Source organism: Blennius ocellaris (assembly GCF_963422515.1).
Source record: "Blennius ocellaris genome assembly, chromosome: 13".
NCBI lineage: Eukaryota > Metazoa > Chordata > Actinopteri > Blenniiformes > Blenniidae > Blennius > Blennius ocellaris.
The window spans coordinates 3,566,889-3,587,550 of NC_137662.1; the positions used below are offsets into that span (position 1 = coordinate 3,566,889).

A 20,662-nucleotide genomic window follows, 5' to 3' on the forward strand; every position below is an offset into this window, starting at 1 on the left:
GACGGTCACTGTAATAACAATCCAACTTCATGGTCTGTCTATACGAGTGTCTGTGTTCTGTGGGTTCTATGCAAAAACAAACAACAACACATGCCAGTGACCCTCCAGGAAAACTACATCGTTTTCAGTGTTTCCGTCTAAACAGAAAAAGTTTTCAAAACAGTGTTGTGTAAATGCAAAACTTTTCTGAAACTCCAAAGCAAAAACAATGTAATGGCCTGACTGTCCCTCCTCTTATAGTTTTTTTTTTTTTTTTTTTTATTTAACAGATGACCACATTGGTCCAAACTGAATGAGACATTGATCATGTGACACCTCCATCTTTTGCCAAGAAAAAAACGTTTCACAGAGCAGATCGTGTTTTAACAAAGTCGTATGCTACAATCACATCTCAGCGTCACGCATTTTGTTTTATCCATCAATTTGCATTCTCAGAACTTCAAACTTTTTGCGTTTACCGAACAGCAACACTTGATGTTTTTGTTCAGTTTTCCATGATGGCCACCATAAACCACATATAAAATAAGTAGAGCCGTCCACCATAGAAAAGTTGTACACGACTTAATCACACAAGTTTTTTATGAATTTCTTTGCCATTTACTGCATAGTTCAGTTTAGTTTTCCTGAAATGTATCCTCAAGAACAAGTTGGTGGCATATTGTTTAGCCCCCCCCCCCAGCGGCCCTGAGCAGTGTTGAAAATAGATGTATAGATGCAGTTATGTTAGTTTTGTCCCGAGAGGGTCTGTCTTCCCAAAAGTCCTTCAGGCGGATGTAAGGACCTGCAGGAACACACACACACACACACACACACACACACACACACACACACACTCTGTGCCTCTCATTAGCGATTGTGTGTATGCACAGCCTCGGCAGCGCACGATAAGGGCATGCGACGCTCAGCAGACTGCAACATTAGTCACGCAGCCCCCTGCATGCACATTCACAGACTCGCACGCACCAAAAGCCCTGAATCACCACCGCCGCAGCTTACCACCGCGATGATAGCGGCGATAAGAGACACAGAGGGGGGGGGGAGGGAGGGGACGCCCCAATATCTGCTGGTCCCAGAGCGGTACAAAGCAGACGGGGGTAACCGGTGGGCAGGTGCTCGCTGGGTGTTTGTGTGCGACCTGGCGGTCGAGGGAGGACGACGGAGAACGCCTGGACTTGACCCCTGGTAACAGTACGTAATAATTGGGGGGGGGGGGGGGGGGGTTCATTTCCTTAATCAGTGGCCCCAGGGATTTAATTTCTCTGTAAATCAACTGTCCCCTGCTCATAATGCAAGGTTTGCAGTTTCCAGCCATCGACGGCGTGAACACAAATAAATCTGTCTTATAAGTCAAGAGTGTGAGTATTAATCCTCTCAATCTGCTGACTATAAAACAAAAAGGTTTAGGTTTTTTTTTCTTTTCTTTATGTTAACCAGTCCATCCATCCATCTATCGTATGGTCATATGGGAAACTGGAGTACTGCTCTAAACAAAACCTTCATCGTAGCAATAAAACTCAATAGGAACTTTATATGAAATAAACTTCATTCATAAATATCCTCAGCCCAACAGTGTTTATTCTTTAGTTTGAGACCTATTTTGTGGGGGGTTGAGACTGATTGTGCAACAGCATTTGGCTTCACGCCAATGTTTTAAGATCTCACACAAAAATGTAAGAACTCACTTTTTTAGATGACCACGGACAAACAACAACAAACAACAACAACAACAACACAGGTACTTTGCACTGCTTTGAACATGAGAGGACATCAGTTGTGGAGCATTGCAACCATTGATAATACAACTTATTGAAAACTGCTCCCAAGGTGGAACTTTTTGAAAACACTCTCTCGTCTCAAGATGACTGCTGCTTATGGCTCGGGATGCCAACATGATCATTTTCAGCATTTCTGCTTTTTCTGCGTAAACAAACACCGTTTCATAGGACCTTCGTTTTTTTTAACGGCATGTTTTTTTGTTATTGTCACAATTATACTGTGAGATGCACAGTTAAAACGTTTTATTTTTAAATGTAGGAAGTAAGTCAAAACTTGTGTTTCTCTGACAGTTCATAACTTTAATCTACTCTCCTGCCCGTCTCTGCTGACTTGGTGCGACACCCTCACATGGCTTTCACACATCTGATCTGGCCTTGTTTTAATATATGTAATTGGCCTTTTTTGTATAATGCGCCTCATCACTGACTGTGCCTGGGTTCGACTTGTCACGCAGTTTTAAGTGGCTGGTAGGAGCTGACAGACTAATAGACAAAACAAAAGTGAGAAGAGACTAATTGCTGACATTGTTTTTGAGAGTCAATAATCTGAAGCTAAACTAACAAGTCCCCGCCTGCGCCCGGGTTCCCACCCACACACGGTCTCTATTAGCCGGCCTCGCTCTGCACACCCTGCTTGACTATCTCCTCCCGTCTCAAGCGGTGGAACATGTTTGCCCTAATTGTCGACTTTATTACACGTTTCGCCGTCTTATTAACGTCGCCACAACGTCAATCTTTGCCCGAGTCGGTTTCTTTTCCACTCGGCTTGGCATATTCGGAGACTTGGTAATAAAGCATTTCTGCATGCCGCCCTTGATAGTGGGAGAAGCGATCGTGCAGCTTTTTAACACGTGTTCACTTTGAAAACAATAGTGGTTTTTCTTTTTTCTTTTTCTTTTTTGCATTTTGCATTTTGCATAATCTGAATATATTTTCTGGCTCGAGGTTTTGTTGAAAGTCAAGTTAATTGCCTCCTTTTTGTCTCTCTTATGAGCATGTGTGTGTGTGTGTGTGTGTGTGTGTGTGTGTGTGTGTGTGTGTGTGTGTGTGTGTGTGTGTGTGTGTGTGTGTGTGTGTGTGTGTGTGTGTGTGTGTGTGTGTGTGTGTGTGTGTGTGTGTGTGTGTGTGTGCGCGCGCCAACAAAGCAAATCTCAATGTCGCTGACATATCAACTTCTACCAGATTTTTCTCTTCCCTGTCGGTATCAGGTGTGTGTGCACGTTAATGTGTGTGTGTGTGTGTTTTTCAGTCACAATCATCACAGCGTCTCTGTGAAATCCTGTAAAACGTTTAAGCGTCTGCCTCATAAAAGATTGGGAGCAGATCTAAGTGACAACTCAAGTCTCATCATGAAAGAAGATTTTTTTTTAAAGAAAAAATGACTTCTTGCATAATTTGAAGGTTTCCCCAAATTTCCTCTTTCCTATGTGTTTCCTGTTTCATCACCACTTATTCCTACATCTTCCAAATACCACGAAACTCAAAGTGCTTTACAAGTGATTAAAACACTAGATGAAATATATACATATACTAATACGTGTCTTCTGCATTCAGAATATATCAACCTAAAAGTTTTGAGCATTTTTTTTGCGATAATTATGATCTCCACATTTTACTTGGTTTGTTCACTCCTCTTTTCTTAATTAAATTTCATTTAAATCAGAAAGAATCTTGGCAAAAGGACCTGAAAATGACTAAATGGAATTTCCACTATTTTTAAGTCTGTTTATAAGGACATATTTACTATATATACTTGGAAAACAAATAGGTTTCCTATATTGTTTTAGATATTTCTGTAGGTATGCATTGTTTCATAACATTTCATCTTTCCCGTTCAGCGGTTGTGAATTGGTGCTTCCTTTTCGTTGGTCGGACTGTTTTGGTTCAAGTCTCTCTCTCTCTTGAGTTTGTGTCTGGCGAGCGCCCTTCTCGGCGCCGACAGTCGTCTGCTCCCCTCCTGACGCTGAGCTCGTCTCCTCCTCCGACAGAACAACGCCGAGGAGCTGCGAGCCGAGCGTCTGCGCAGAGCCACCGAGCGGCTGCGCAGCCCCGTCGTCTTCAGCAAGGACTCGGCAGTCAGGAAGACACAGCTCAAGTCCTTCAGCCAGTACGTGGAGAGCAGACCAGGTGGGTGACGGTGACACACACACACACACACACACACACACACACACACACACACACACACACACACACACACACACACACACACACACACACAGTGTTTACACAAGGAGGTTTGTATGTACTCGACTCAACAGTGGAGCGAAGTGTCGAGGATGAGCGCCGACGTCTTTGACGAGCCGATGACGAGTTCTGCATGCAGCCACAGTGATTCACTTGTTCACCGCCACTGTTTACACTCTCCTTCACCTCAACATTTGCATATACGCGTGTTGAAAGTCGGATACTAGAAGACACCTAAATGTTGCAGGTGTTTCTGATTAGTCAAAGAAGTGATGCGATGATGATGTGATTTCATCAAAAAGCAATAAAACACTGCTCACAAGCAATGAAGTGGTAAAAGAAGGTGATATTCCAGCTCGTTCACTCCAGTTGGAGTATTGGAGTTCCAAAATTGTAGAAAAAGAAACATTCTGGAACTGTTAGGAATAAGACATCACAAATGTTCCCAATCATTGAATTGTGTGTTGATGGGGCTGCGTTGGCCGACAGGTCAGGAGGCAAACAGGCCTGCTGGTTGGAATCCCACTGGAACCTCTTCAACAAAGCCCCAAACTTGTCATAATGCTTTCATCGGGTCATAACTGCAGATCATGTGATCTTCTGTGGCATCACAAGGAAACTGCTGAATCTGAACTCATCTTTACTATTTTGAAATATTTTTGATTGTTTACAGAGGGTTTTTTTATTGTAGAGTTCAGTTTAGAGGGTGAACTTGTGTTTTAAAGAAGAACCAAGCACTTATTTTATGTCAATGAGAGGCGCAGGGTGGTGCAGTGATGAGCAATAAGGAAATCCACGGTTTGAGTCCAGTCTTGGTCCTTTCTGTGTGGAGTTTGCATGTTTTCCCTGAGCATGTCTGGATATTTTTTTCATCACCCAACAGTCCAAAACATTTACGTCTCGGTCCAAATAAAGAGACACGAGTGGCCCAGTTGTATTAAATTGTTTTAGTATTGTGATGGACAAAATGTATTCTCACCTGCATCGTGATCGAAGCTCACACAACAACCGATAATCAAAGTGTGTCTAAAACATGCAACTGAGTTATATAAGGATTATATATTGTTTTAATAAAAAAGCCTCACATTTCCCAACATACATTCAAACTTGTTATTATTGTAACTGTGAGCGCTCGAGGACTTTGTCAACCTGTCCCTTGTCCTGCAGAGGTGAAAAGACAGAAGTCTGTTCCCGAGGACCTGAAGAACTCTGAGGAGGACCGGGGCTCGCCGACGGAGATCGACGTCCGCAGGCCGTTCGAGGAGGAGGTTTGTGCGCTCGCTCCAGTTTCATCCCCGCCGCCGCCGCCGCAGCAACAAGTTGAGAAGCCCGGGGTGTGAGGGGAGTGACGGAGAGCTGGGTTTGGAGTGGCCTTCTTCAACCACGTGCTATCTCGCCTCTCGCTCAGCTGTCTGAACGTCCTGAACCTCTGACGTCTTGATCCAACAACGCTGCTACATGTCAGTCGTTTAAGGGTGTGTGTGTGCGTGTGTGTGTGTGTGTGTGTGTTCGCCTTTGCTCAGAAGTTGTGCGTGTCCTTCAACTGTGTGCACACAAAGACTTGCTTTATAAGCGTGCTATTATTCCAGGCAGTGTGTGAATGCGAGGCAGTGTGCGCCACCGGAGACCACGGGGTGAATCTCCCTTCCCAGGCAGCCCACTCTCCCACCCTCGACCCTCCACCCCAGTCCCATCCCCACACACACACACACACACACACACACACAGACCCGCAACACCCTCCTCCCAGTGCCTGGGCCCCAGGGTTAATGGGTGTTCAACCTTTCCATTATCCCGATCAGCCAAGAATTACCTGCTGAATGATGTTTGCATTAATATAATATATATGGTAATTTCCCTCCTCTTAATTACGGCTGGGCCGAGCGCGGCAAGGGGAGTGGGCTGATCATGTGTAAAATTGATTTGCCAAGGAAAAATATGGTGATAGAGCGAGAGCGCGCAACGCAGGAGGAGGAGGAGGAGGAGGCTGGGAATCATCACACACACGTGCACACACACACACACACACACACACACTCACATACTGGTAAGAGAGTGCAGGAGAAAGTGCTGGCATGGGTGGAATGAAAAAAAGAAAAAAAAACTTTCTCTCCTGCTCACTAGTTTCTCTTCCCATTAAGAAAAATGAAGTGCATCAGCAATAAAATGGAGATATTTTTTCGGATGCATCCTCAGTAGTGAATTTGAATAAACATTTCCCTCACTCAGAGGAGCCTCTCTGAAGAATAGCAAACAGCCAGGAAACAGAGGTGAAGAGGGGTCAGAAATGGAGTGTGTATTAGGTGCCTATGGTTATGGAGTGGTGTGTGTGTGTGTGTACAGTTTTTAACCCTTTTACTACTCGATGGACTGGATTTATTTAAATTTTGTGGCGATAAAAGGTACAATAAGTGAGAGGCTTTACACCTTTTTCCAAAACAAAGTCCACTTTCAATATTTGCCACATCTATTGTTTCACAGTTTGTTTTTAACTGAGCTGAAAACATCCAGATTATACAGCTACTGCCTCTCTTTTTGGAAGTACAGAAGATGTACAGTATTTCTAAAGAACTTCACTGCAAAGCCAGGCTTACATGCAGTACGTGTATTTATATTCTCCAGAAAGTAAAACTCCACTGAGAGGAAACACTTCTATTGGCTCCGCGTGGAGTTTTGTGATGTTCTGCAGGCACGACGTCCAGTTTGTGGAGAGATAAAGCTGAACTGAATACACCTTCACAGACCAGTAGTAGGAGGATGATGAGGATGCAGAAACTTTTCAGGGTTGTAAAACAATAATCCGCCTGGTGTGGTATGATCAAACTTGCAAATGAAACTCAATGGCGTCTGCGTATGATTCACTGTTGATAGTAACTTCTTTATATATTGATGAACCATTAAAGGATCATATGGATCATTATCAAGACAGCTAGTCTCACTATTACAGCAGCTATGTGCACATTTTATGGAAAAGTTCAATTAAAGCTATTAAACTTAAAACAATAATAATTTTCTTTAAATCATTACCACTTTTAATAGACAAGTAAAGTTACTCCATGACTTTTAGGGGACTGGTGACTTCAACCCGTTTCTGGCTGATGTTTTTTATCGGCATTGTATTTCATGTCCATCAAAATATGTTAATTCCGGACATGATTTGATGTGTTTCACTGATCAAAAGAACTGGAAAGTATCAGCGTATTGACGAATAGCAGCCAATCATCAAACGCTGTCCAACTCTAATGCTGGTCTCATGATGTAATCGGACAGAGACGCGAGGTGTGTCCAATATCCTGGAAAGATGAGCTGATAGCAGAGAAGGCGAAAGGTCAGCGAGTGATTATTGGCTTAAGCCACCATGAATATAGGTATTGATTCTGAATTGAGTATTGAAGGCTACAACCGGATAATCAGAAGTGCTGTTTAGGATTTGACGGACTATTCAGTGTACTGTGAGTGCAGCTGGAACCGACCAGCGCAGGTGTTTCTTACCTTTACGGTTTCATCCAGTCACCTGTCGCCTGCCTCTCCTCGTGCAGGTAAGCCCCTCAAATGTGACTGCTGCTTTTCTCACCAGCCCTCTGTCAGTATCACTGATGTTTATCACGGAGGGACTTAAAGTGAACAAGCCACAAACACTCGACACGCGCCACATATTCACACAGGGATCTCCCTCCAACCCGACCACCGCAGCTCGTGTCATTTGTAACACCTGTGCAGCAAAACCTGCAGTTTCCCCCGTGAATTAGTTAGTCAAAGTCATGTCACCCTGTTCTTTGATAAGAGATTATTAACTGAACACTATGATGATGGTGGAAATATTTTGTATTGGTAGAGAGCTTGTTATAACACATTTCACAATCTGAGTTATTAGTTTTAGTGAGTTTTGGAATGGGCAACGGAACTGGGAATTCACAAGTTTGAGTGAATCAGGATCAGTTAATCTTTCCTGAACTGGTTGGTTAATTAATTAATTAAATCTATTCTGGATTATTATAGTGATTTATATAGAAAATAAATGTGTTTGCTCGTAAGTAACTTCTTTCTGCATTTAATTATTCATCTCCCATAACATTCGCCACCCTGCAAATTTTTACGCTCAAACCGTTTGAATGTGGAAAACTCAAGTGAATCTGTTTCCATTCGCACCCGTGTAATCATGTTAATTGAAAAACGTCTGTTCTTTAATATGCGAACAATAAGAGAAGCAATAAAGAGGTTTTGAAGATGAGGGATTCAGAAATGTCACACAGAGCAACAGTTGTTGGTGTTTTCACACAAAATCCTGTTTTAAGTCAGGAAGATTTGTGGACTCTGCACATCTGTGCATATTTTCCACATGTGCGCATTCTTTTAATTTCCTTTCTTTCATCCCCCTTTTTTTTTCTCCTATTCATCTACATTTTTTTTTTTTTAAATATATTCTCCCTCATCCTGTCTTATCCTGTATCCTTTTTTTTCTCTCCCCCCTCCTCCTCTTTAATGCAATATCTCACAACTCCCTTCTTTTTCCTCTGGTAACTATTCTCTCCTTCTCTGTCTCTCTCTCTCCTTGTCGACAGAAGGCGTTCAAAGACACCAGTCAGTATGTGGTTGGGGAGCTGTCTGCACTGGAGAGCGAGCAGAGGCACATCGACGCCCGAGCAGCTCGCGTGGAGAAGAGGCTGCGCTATCTCATGGACACAGGTACCCCAAGCCCAATTACACTGGAAAAACTGTTTTGGCAAATTGAGCGTACGCACGCACGTACACACACATCAACGTACACTCGGGGAGTTTGTGCATGTGTGTGTTTATGTGTGCGAGGGAGAATCTTTGAAGCCTCCCCTCTCCCTCCCTCTTGGTTGAATGTTGCGCGACGGAGCGCTGGGTGGATATGAAAGGAGGGGATGGAGGTGGAGGGGGGCGGTGGAGTGAGGGAGGAGAAGGGAGGAGGGGGGGGAGGAGGAGGAGGGGGGGTGGGGGAGTGTGTCTCGGGGATGGGAGAAGAAGGGAGACCTCTCTGGGCTGGGGTGATAAGGGAGCCCTTCATGGGGGAAACGATAACTGGGTGCGATAGCGGAGCCCAAGCTGAAGTCTCCGCTGCAGCCGTTTGCCAGCCACGGCCCCAGCCAGCCAGCCAGCCAGCCAGCCAGCCAGCCAGCCAGCCAGCCAGCCAGCCTCCACACTATTGAACAGTGCGCTCAGCCATGCACGGATACACTCACACACACACACACACACACAACACACACACCCTCCTTCCCCTAGTACATATCTGGCCTTCATTGATATGCTGTATAAGGAATGACGGGGGTGAGTTAAAGGGAGGAGAGAGGGAGAGGCAAAGAAATGGCAAAGAAGGAGAAGAAAAAAAACCACGAAGAAACACAACATGAGCAGTGACACAGTTCACAAATCTAATACACACACACACACACACTGCTGCTTAAACACCCGCACATACAAAGTGCAATCTGGTTTGGCGTACGGAGCTGGATTGGGAAGGTTTTTATTTAAGATTTGGCCGGGGGTAAAGCCTTGTTAAGACATGAGACAGTGTGCCCAAGCCAAAAGAGGGGCCTTGGCTCTGTTCAGTCCCCAACTGAAATTGGAGAATAGCATCCCATTTGTGATACGAGCCCATCCCGAGAATGCCGTTGGATCGGAAGAAGGAGAAAGAAAAACCCCAGCAATTGTAAAAAATGTGATGTTTTGCAAATGTTGTGTTGGCCGTAGTAATTTAGCAGCAGCTGTCATGCTCTCTCTGCTCTCTCTGCTATATCAGCGTCTAACTCGCTGGATTCAGAGCCCAAAATCCTCTCAAAAAAACACCTCACACCTGAGGGGGGCGGATAGAAGACGGGGTGGGGTGGGTTTAAGCGAAGGGAACTGGGGCGGAGGGATTTGTGCTCACCTTCCCCATCCCATTTGGGGGGGGGGGGGATCGAGGCTATCACGCCTGTTTGTTGTGCTCCTCCTCTGCGCCTCCCTCCCTGCCTCTGTGCCCTCTCCCCCTGTAGGAGCGTGAGCCATTGTGTCAATCTGAAGGGCTGTTTCTCCTTCTTCTTCTTCACCCACTGTTAAAGCGGCCGGTAGCCAGCAAGACGCCAGGTTATTTACTTTCAAACACCTTCAGCCATAAAGATTTCTCTTTCTATAGTTATATAAATATATATACACACACACACACACACACACACACACACACACACACACACACACACACACACACACACACACACACACACACACCTGCCATCCCCTCGTGAAAATGTGATTCTCCAGAAAAGGAGCAGAGCGACAACTGGGAGGCGAGGACAAAGTAATGAAAAGGATATCGCCAAGAGAAATTCACCTTGGTTGCTTTTCACCTTCTCGTTGCATGAGTGGGGAATAAAATGTGCTTTTCCCCCCAGTCAACACGGGGTTTATCTGTGTGATCCGATAGGTTTTATACACCGTGACATTTCAAGAGCCACATTTGGTCCCTGATGAAATACCACTAAAGACCCGGCGGAGACATTTGAGAGTCATTTCTGATACACGCACTGTATATTTGTTGTTATGAGAAGGCCTCAGAGAAGGGGGCGTCGCCCAGTTTTGATAGATCAACAAAATAGTCAATGGCACTGAATGTGCGTTGCAAATTTCCCGATCAGACACGAGCGATGGTCCCGTATTTTCCCCTTCTCTACTCTCAAAACAGGCACTGAATTAAAAATGCCACCATTTTCAGTTTTGCAAATCACATTTTGTGCTGTATCTTAATCTATTACAGTAATTCTTCCAGATCTTCTGGACAATCTGATACACACATTTTGATCTGACCCTATCAAACTCAGCGGTTTTAGCCAAAATATGAAGAAACATGACAGTTGCCATAATTTGGACTCTTTCGTTGTGAAGGGTTAAGTGGTGCGGTCCGTGACATTTAGCGTCAGACTCTCAGCAGTGGCTTGGTGGGCTATAATAAAAAGTTACCTTGCAGGGTTGAGCTGCTTGCTCACTTTCTGAAAAAGTGCATTGCTGTTTCCATATCTCATTTTGCAGCACTTCTCTCCAGCACCCATCCAATAGGTTATAGATTGTAGCTGCAGGCCGGAGTCTGCAGGCATCAGGCTGAGATGCTCTGCTGACAGCTGGTCACTAAAGTAACCTTTATCACCCCAGCAACCGAGGTCACCTTTCTATATGCTGTCATAGATGATAGATATTTTTCTCTGCACTCTGAGCACCTGATTGAAGTTGTGGCTGATTGGCTGTAAGCAAAAAAAAAAAAATTCCACTATTGATCCCTCACATCTGACCAGAGCCTTGGATTCAGTACGGGACACAAATTACCACTACCTACCAGAAAACCCTTGATGGTTTTGCTCAGGTCACTGCTGGCAGGCATGTAAAGGTCCAGAATGCTGTTATTACCCTTTATCTGTTAACACACCCATCAGCCAGAACATTATCACTACTTATTATGCCTGTTATCAGCCAGTAAATGAAGCATTTTGCCTTCACGGGTGATATTTTAGTGACAGGAAAATGGGAAATTGTTATGTTGTTATGGCCTATCCTGGTCTGCAGGCTTCACTATCTGTCAAAAGTGGTCCAAGGAGCAAAACCTGACCCGAGTAATTTGATCCAACACACTCAAACTTCTGCAGAAGTTCATGTTGGTTCCAATAGAAACCTGGCAGAAGCCTGTACATCACAGTTTTTTGTGTATGGGAACCAATAACAGTGTCTACACATTCATTCTGCAGGTGGCTGTAATGTTTTGGCCCTGTCGAGTGAATTGCTTTTGCATTTTCTAGTGGATTTATTGTTTCCTTTCTTATATAATATACCTTCTTCAAGGTATTTGACATCCTGCAGTTTAAAATTGCATTATTCTTCCTTGTCCACGTTAATCCTGATGCACTGAACATACTTGAGCAAAAACCTTCCAAATCTATTGCTCTTATTTTTTTTTAAATAAAGTAAAACTGTTGAGCCTTTTCTCTGCCGTGCTAACACGTGCTCATTATTCAATGTTGTGATACGGCTCCCCGTGTGACGATCGGTTACTCGTACACAGTGTCAGGCAGATTAAAGTTCAGCGGAGCTCCGTGGAAGTTTGCCGCCGCTCCTTTTAGGCACAGCTCGCTGGTTTATTCATGGCGACACGTTTTGCACCCGGCTGCACACGACACAGGCATTAGATTGCTGGTGGGCCAAGACGTTTTGTCTCCCACCGCCTCCTCAATCACTCACCTGTGTGACCCAACACCCGCCTCTTTAAATCTGCCGCCGACGTTTATCGGCTGCCTCGGCTCGTCCCGCGTCCCTGCCCCAAGAAACCCAAGACCGATTCACCCATATCATCGTCTCCTGCGCTCACTGTTCCAGTCCCCAAGTCTTTAGTTAGTTAAGACCAGATAGGATCTGGATTCCGGCTCGTTTACTCGCCTGTGCTGGTAAATACTTCATCACATCGCCTCAAGCTTGTTTGGGTGCTTATGCTTTCATTAATGTTCTCACATAGAATATTATACCTTTATATTTTAAGTGGAATAATATAATTTGAGGATGATGAGTAACTCCAAACACGTGTGGCTGTTTCTCGGTCTTCGTCCTGTGATGGACTGATGACCTCACCGTGCATCACGGTGTGTTGGGTTTAGCTGCAGAAGAGGAAACAACACCATAATTAGCAGCTGCTTCTGTTATTCTTCCTGGTATTGTTACTTCAAGTTCAATGCTTAATAATGGTGGACTCCTGTCCACCATCTTTGTTCATTGCGTGTGTAATCTGATAGTTTCCTGATGTGTTGCAAACAAAGTAATACCACTGATGAACTGTGGGGGCAGTGTTGTGCAGTACAACGCATGGGGAAGGAACAAAGGAGACAACAGAAGTCAGGCTCTCTTCAAGGAAAGTGTGTGTGTGTGTGTGTGTATTGGGGGGGGGGGGGTGTAAACAAATGAACATGACATCAGGACAAGTAGTTCAGGTGACTTGTGTGAAACGGTTTAACATTAAAAACATGAGGCGACAAATTACCTCACCCAATTTTAAATGCGACCAGTGACGCAAATACATATTTGAGCTGTTTTGAAGCGGCGCCATTATTGACGTGTCGATTAGAAACATGTCACATGAAAGCAACAACGCGCGCTGCCCCCTAATGGATGTATTGATTCACCACCACGCAGAGGAAAAGGACACATGACATCGTCTGGAACACGCGTCCCACTTCGTGTGTGTGGAGGAGCCACATGTAAGGTCAACGTTTACCTTCTCGCTCCATCCTTTCTTCTTCAATTTTCTTATTGGGATACATCAACCTGAAGTTTCCCCACAGTTCTGCAGTAGTGACAGCTTCCAAGTTGATCTAATTGCCCCAGTGTCTCCGGCTCCATCTTCTCGGTGCTCAAATGCAGTAAAAACAAAGGCTTGATTCTTGCTTCGCTTCACTTTTCTTTCTCCGGGATGTCGATAGTTGAGACACAGAAAGACTTTGTTGTTGTTGCAGATTTGTTTGCTTCATATCGGACGTCATGTCTCTGACTAGCATGATGGAAGCACTCAGGTTCATAGGATCTGGGGAATAAACTTCAGGAGTTCAGTGAAATAGCAGTCTGTAGAAGGAACGAGTCAGTCCCACTTTTTGTACGGAGCAGAAGGATTTTCTTGGAAAAATGAGCACATTATGAAGCATTTTGTCACAATCTTCTGGTATTTTAATTGAGCCAGAGTTCACCCATGATCTCAGAGGAAGATTAGATAATAAAGCGACTCATTTGAAGATTTCCGGCCTGGAGAGGCACTGAGGACCGGACGTCGCGGAGATAGCGGCGCATTCGCGCATTGAGGGATTTCCTTTCCGAAGCACTGTGTGACTGTGCTTCATTAACTTTTCCTCCACACTGACCCGCCTCTCTCCCTCTCCCTCCCTCTCTGCGAGCACGGTCTCGTGTCTGAGCGACTTTGCGAGCCGGCTGGATGTGCAGAGTAATCGTAGCAGGGGCGTCATGTGATCCAGACCTGTGGAGGTGAGTTTGGGTGAGCTCAGTGTGCAGCGGTGCTGTGGGAGCGCCGCGCAGCGCCGCAGGACTGACGGGCATATGTGAAGAGACGGACCGGCTGACCCGTGACTGATTGTTCATCTCTGAGCTCCACCGGCAGAAAGCCTGGGAAGATCCACTGTGCTCTCCTTTGATATCACATGCTGCTTTTCACTGCTGCTTCTTTTTCTTTTTTTTCCCCCTTTAGAGTCAATTTGCTCTCATTCATCATGTTTCTCTCAATGAGTAAAGTCTTTAATTGTTTCTCTTTTTTAGCATGGCTTCTATTTGTATGCAGCCGAGCTTGTCACTTTTTTGGGGGGTTTTTTTTCTTTTTTTTCTTGGCTCTCATATCAGTCCTCCCTCTCTCAGCTTGTTTCTTTTCTCATCTCAGGCTCACCCTTTCTCTCCCAGCCCGCTCTGCATCACTTTGTATTTGCTCTGTTTCTTTTATCCCTGTGAATCTCAATTTCTACATTCGTTCTCACAGTCCTCCCCCCCCCCCCCTTTTTTTTTTTTCCACACATCTGCCTCCTCCTCCCCCTCCTCCTCCCCCTCCTCGCTCCCTCTCTCCCTCAGTTTGGGCACAATGCAGCTTTCTGCGGCATTTTCTATTACGCAGCAGCCCTCCCCAGATGAATCCAAAGTAATTGGGGTGGTTAATTTATTTACTCAGAGGCAGTTCACAGCACATTAAATAATAGAGATAATTGAACAAGAATTGTCAAGTGTCTTCTGATATCAGACACATTACAGGAGGGAGTGTGCATAAAACTCCATTTCTATGCCCCCATTGTTTATGGTAATTAAGTACACAGATTTATTCCTTGGTTGCCTTCCAAGCTTATGGCAAGCGCCATTGTTGTCTTCTATTAATATGTAATCAGTAAATAGTTTAATTTTCTAATCTGCGGTTGGAGAATTCACTTTCTAACAACTCTTAATTACTGCTGGGCTCTAATGAGTCTCGCCATGCCGACGCAGCCAGCCAATGAGAGGCCGCGCCGCGGTCGGGGGGGAATTTGAATTCCTGCGGCGCCCCCCCCTCGACTAATGAACTTGTTATTCTTGCACCACTGGGAGCACTGTCCTTCACACATGCAGCATTAGGAGAGCGTTTCACCTCCTGCAACTCAGCCAATATTCAGAAGAGTTTATTGATTATAGCGAAGGAGAATCAGTACCGTCTGGTATACGTTTACATAAGCATGAGTCTTCTTCCACCGGAACCTGGCCGCTAGTATTGGCCAAACGTAATAAAGCTCTTCTTGCGCACCGCGTTTAGAAATGCAAAACAGCCCAGACGCACTCAAAAGCTTTAATAGTGTCATTATAGGCCTCTAATTTCTATTAGGATTCAGTGTGGTTCTACTGACGCATGTAATGCCTCTGACCTTGGCATTGTAATTTTCTAAAGGTATTGTTACTCAGAAAAACATATCAAACACTCCTTATTGAAAATTCAGCTTTGGCTATGAAGAAGCATTCAAATGCGTCATGTAGCCTTTCGCAGAAAATCCCCTGGCCCCTGTTTCAATATATCTCAGCCACCCCCTACCTGGCCCCTGCACCTATTTACACACACCTCCCATTTCAAATAGCTCTATAACCCGCAACAATGGACGCAATTATCCAAATAATGGCACTTAGCTGCACCGCAAAGCTGCCCCTCACCTACTGCGCATTTGATAAGAGATAAACAAGCAGAGAGAGAGAGAAAGAGAGAGAGCAGAGAATGAGTTTTAGCTCTCCCAGATTAACATATGTTTAAAAATTGCACTCCAAGCCGATAAGATTGACACAGGGTTTTTATGGCGCACGCTCCTTTAATCTGCCTTTGTGTCTGCGAGTCGACGAGAGGAGAATGGCACAAGGAGGAATCCGGCAAGAGCTTAATGTACTTTACACATGCAGCCTATCCCCCTCGGTATCTGAGAGAAGGGACAGGACGGACTGTCAATGCCTTCACGTCGGCGAAACGGGAAAAAAAAAAATAGAAGAAGAGGCTGCCGGCCGCTTTGACTCATGTGGGGGATTGTTGGATGGCTTAAATGTCAACCTGTGGCACTAATTCCCACTCGTACACACAGAAAACCTGCAGGAATGTTTTACTAATCGAATTGTATTGTTTCATTTTTTTTCTTCCACACTCAGGGATTAAGTGATGTAATATCTCCTCTCCATGCTATATTAGGTAACTGTCACTGTGGAAGTAACTTTGTGGAAGCGTCTTTCATTTTCTTCTCACCTGCCAAGAAGTACATCATTACACCGTAAAGTTCATTGTTTGAAGGTGAGACGGCTCATCATTTCCTCAGGAAACCTGTCTCCCTATACATACATCCATGTATTTCATTAACCCTCCTCACACAACCTGCATTTTCCATTCATATTGGGGTTATATGTGCAATGAAAAGCTATTGTTATGCTATTTAATCATTTTTAATATGAAATAACTGTCCCATCGACAATTGTCACACTTGTGGTTTTGCACTTTATAGACTTTTCTTCCACGACACAATCAATTCTGTTTTTAAAAATGCATGTTTTACAGAAGTATTTGATTAAAAGGCCTCTCCCTGACACCGAGATTTTTCCTGTTGGAAGAAGCGCAGCATTAAAATAATAATACCTGAAAGCTCTCAGCAAACAGGTCATTATTAAAGAGGTCAGAGCTGGCGCTTTACTTAAGACTTCAGAGAGAAAAGGACACTCAATAATAGCTGTTTTAAGACTGAAGCTAAAAATGTTGGCGGAATTTAACAAATCCTATATATTGTAAAGTAATTTTTCTGCTCTTGAGAAAAAAAAGACACACAGTGGAATATATATATATATCATTTGTTATTTTAGCTTTTAAGTGATAAAAATCTAAAATCACCTCAAAACTGTTTTTTGCTTGTTTTTAACGAGGCCATCATTATCACCATTTATTTCCTTTAATTGCTGGAAGCGATTTCAGGTTATATGTGTATATGATATAAAAATGTATTTGTAAATTCAGTATCAGTCATCAGCAATGGTCTCAGTCGTTAATCAACTCGTGTCATAGGTATGACTCACAAAATAAATCCGTTTCGAAGTAAAAAAAAAAGCCATGATGGATCTCATTTATATTTTTAAACATAACATAATTAATGAAGTCTATGTAGAGGTGTTAAGACAAGTTAATATATGAACTGTGATATGTGACAGCTGTAAGCAATAATACATTATTACTAATACTTCTGGGGGAAAAGCTCTCTTTAAATATCCATTATAAAATTCTATTGAATATTTAAATATATTCTGATTCAGCTTAATTCAATACGTTTGCCTGTGAAGAACAGGAAGTTCCTCTATGTTGTTCATGTTGTAAAATATCATATGTAGAATTGACAAGAACGAACAAACCAATGTGACGAGGAAACACATTTATGTGCTTGTTTAAATGTAGGAGGTAAAGAATAATCGGAGAAACTCCTGCTTCGGTAAAGTATACCTGAAGAATGTAGGAATCAAAGAGAGCAGGAGGACCTTTTGCCTTGTAGCGTCTTAGTGGAAGTTCCACGCTGAATCCGAATCCGTCCAGCTTCTGTGAGAAGGTGCAGTCAGGTTACACATTGAGACAGTCTCACAAACTCACATAAACACCGGTGGCTCGTTTTTAGTCACTTGTTATCCTGAAATGCATCAAAATATGGGAGGAAGCAGTAAAAAAAAAAAATAAATAAATTGGGCATGCACAGGGTAAACGTGCACACTCTACACAGAAAGGCCTGCAACTGGACTCAAACTCTGGACTGTCAGACTGTGAGGCGGAGGTGCGAGCCACTACACCACCGTGTGGTCAACCATCTCCTGCACTCTTTAGTTCAGCTCAGGGTCCATCCCGGCTCACAATGAGCAAAGGCCCCATCGCCTCTTAACAGTCTTGTGCCACACAAACAAAAAAAGGAAGAATAAAAAGTACAAACTGCACCTCGTTTCAGACTTATTACCCCCATTTGTGGTCTCTAATTGTGGCTGCAGCAGCCCGCGTGTATGTTTCTCCCACATTAGAGCCGGCCTCTCACTCTCTTTCCCATGCCTGCCGTCCTAATCCAGCATTGTGGCAGCATCAGCTTATAGTTTGACTAAAGATTTAAGCTGGGCTACGTGAGTGGCATTGGGACTCCGACACACACTCACAAACACACATGCGCGCCGGGCTCTGCCTTGTCTTGTCGCCGGCAACACAAACAGCGTGTGCAGCTTTAAGTATATTATCAGGGGCAGTTCTTTTCACAAACGTATTGCTGAAGAAGCTTAACATTAATTATTGTAACTTTGGGCAGATTACATCCGTGCCTGCCTTGTAAGCGCAGACAGACTCATCTTGACCTCCTATACGAGAGCTTAAAGACACAAGAATGGCATTTTACCAACTTTAATGGGATAACCAGTCTAATCTTTCAGCACTGAGAGAAGAAAAAGTGTTTAGACTATAATACCCTCCCTGGTTCACGGGCTGAGAGATGGGGAAGCAGAGAGGGTTTGTTGTCGGCTGTAATCAGCTCTTACTTTTGTTTCTCAGGTGCTGCGTTTTCATGCTGCTTGGGCAGATTGAGGAGGAATGTCGAAAGCGTGAGTGGAGCCGCATTAACTTCCACGTCCAGATCTCCTCCTGAATCTTCCCAACTGAACCCGGGCGACGCTGAAGGCGGCTCCAGACCTCTGCGTGCGAATTCTGATTGAAAATGTCGAGCGGCGAGATGGCGACTATTGTTTATCCATAATCACAGAGCCAATTTGTAAGCTAAGCTCATGGCAGCCGAGATAGACGAAGATGCACTCCTTTGTTTTCTCCTTGTCTCTTTCCTCCGTTTGCCTTTGGTCATTTTCCTGTTGTTGTTGTTGTTGTTGTTGTCGGGGTTATGAAAAGAGCACTCACGCTCAATCGAATGGGGTTTTTTTTGGTTGGTTTTTTTTTTGGGGTATTGGCGCGCAGAGGAATGTGTTTGTGGTCATCTTGAATTCACTTCAGGAGCAAACGCAGCGCTCCTCCCGATGGGGGGAGAAAAGAAATCTCGGGATCGCTCCTTTAAAACCCATTGCCTTTTTCTTGCCTTTGAGGGGACAAAACAAAGGATTTGAGCTTCTTTTTGGTGTGTGTGTGTGTGTGTGTGTGTGTGTGTGTGTGTGTGTGTGTGTGTGTGTGTGTGTGTGTGTGTGTGTGTGTGTGTGTGTGTGTGTGTGTGTGTGTGTGTGTGTGTGTGTGTGTGTGTGTGTGTGTGTGTGTGTGTGTGTGTGTGTGACTCGGAGGTTCAACTGGGTCAGAACGCAGATTAACACCCCACCCCTGCCCCACGTATACACTCCCATTCCCGCTCATGCCCTTAATCTCCTCGGCCATTTGAATGTTTGAGCAGCAAAGCAATTTAATTAGTCAACTTGCAAGGACCATGCACAGGCGACCAATGCCGTGCCTCCCTCCCTCCCTCCCTCCTTCTCTCCCTCCCTCGCTCTCCCAGTCCAGCACAGTGACACCATCCTCACTCCCAGATGTGCACTGCTTCTTTCTTTTCACCCTCCCTCCCTCCCTCCCTCCCTCCTTTTTCTGCGGCTCGGTGTCAGCCTTTCATACATTCTTTAACAGTGGGGATGAAAGGGGGATTTTTAGGAAGATTAGGGAATGGGATCCTCTAGGCATTGTCTGAGAATCTTCAGATAAAACGAGCTGGGTGGATGGAGTCAACGGGAGGGAGGGGGGGTGGGGGGGGGTAAGAGGGGTGAAACCACTCACCACCGCCTGAAGACGTGCAAGTTTAATTTTGTTGGTAAACAGGAGCCATTCCACTTCTCCTTTCCCAGCATCTGTTTCTTTTAGTTAGGTTGTTTTTTTGGTGGGGGGGGGGGGGGGGAGAAGTTTCCATGTTAAAGTTGCTGCACTCGCCGGGGGCCGGACGCTTCCTCGCCACCGATATCGCAGATTAACATTTTGGACGGAGGGAGGTGAAGGAGGAGGGGGGGGCCAATTGTTGGAAAGAATCAGGAGGTGGACAATGGCCGCTTATGATAATCTGCTCTTTATTGGAGCATCCCGCCAACGCTTTCATCAGCCGCCCCTCTGCCTGAGACCCCATACAGGCTGCCGGGGCCAAACACCACCGTGTGTGTGTGTGTGTGTGTGTGTGTGTGTGTGTGTGTGTGTGTGTGTGTGTGTGTGTGTGTGTGTGTGTGTGTGTGTGTGTGTGTGTGTGTGTGTGTGTGTGTGTGTGTGTGTGTGTGTGTGTGTGTGTGTGTGTGTGTGTGTGTGTGTGTGTGTGTGTGTGTGTGTGTGATCCACACAGTCAGATAAAGCAGAACCTCGCCGCTTTTATTTTTAAGAGTTAATATATTGATTTGAAGTCGTGCTTTTAATCCACCTGTTTTTCTTTTTGTGTATTGCTGTGAACTTTATCTTGCTTTCACATCGGGTGGAGCTAAAAAAAAAAGAAAAAAGAAAAGAAAGTATAGTGACACAGCTCTGATTCACCGGGGGGACGTTTGTTGTTCTTGTTGCTCGTTGCGTTACCCCGCTTGATTATTATTTAATTTACAAACTACTGCCAAACCACATAATTGAATTTGAACCTTGCAGTCAATTAATCAAGGCTTTCTTATGGTAACGGATGTGGTGGCACTCGACAATGCAGGTTAATGACAGAGGTTTGGCC

At 44.6% G+C, this 20,662-nt stretch overlaps 1 protein-coding gene across 1 annotated transcript in view; it reads left to right on the forward strand.

Moving 5' to 3' along the window:
• ehbp1 (EH domain binding protein 1) overlaps positions 1-20,662 on the forward strand; it is a 168,619-nt gene that overhangs the window by 113,270 nt on the left and 34,687 nt on the right. Inside the window, 3 exon segments of the mRNA XM_080507374.1 lie at positions 3,764-3,902; positions 5,130-5,230; positions 8,525-8,648. Coding sequence (XP_080363500.1) covers positions 3,764-3,902; positions 5,130-5,230; positions 8,525-8,648 — 364 coding nt within the window.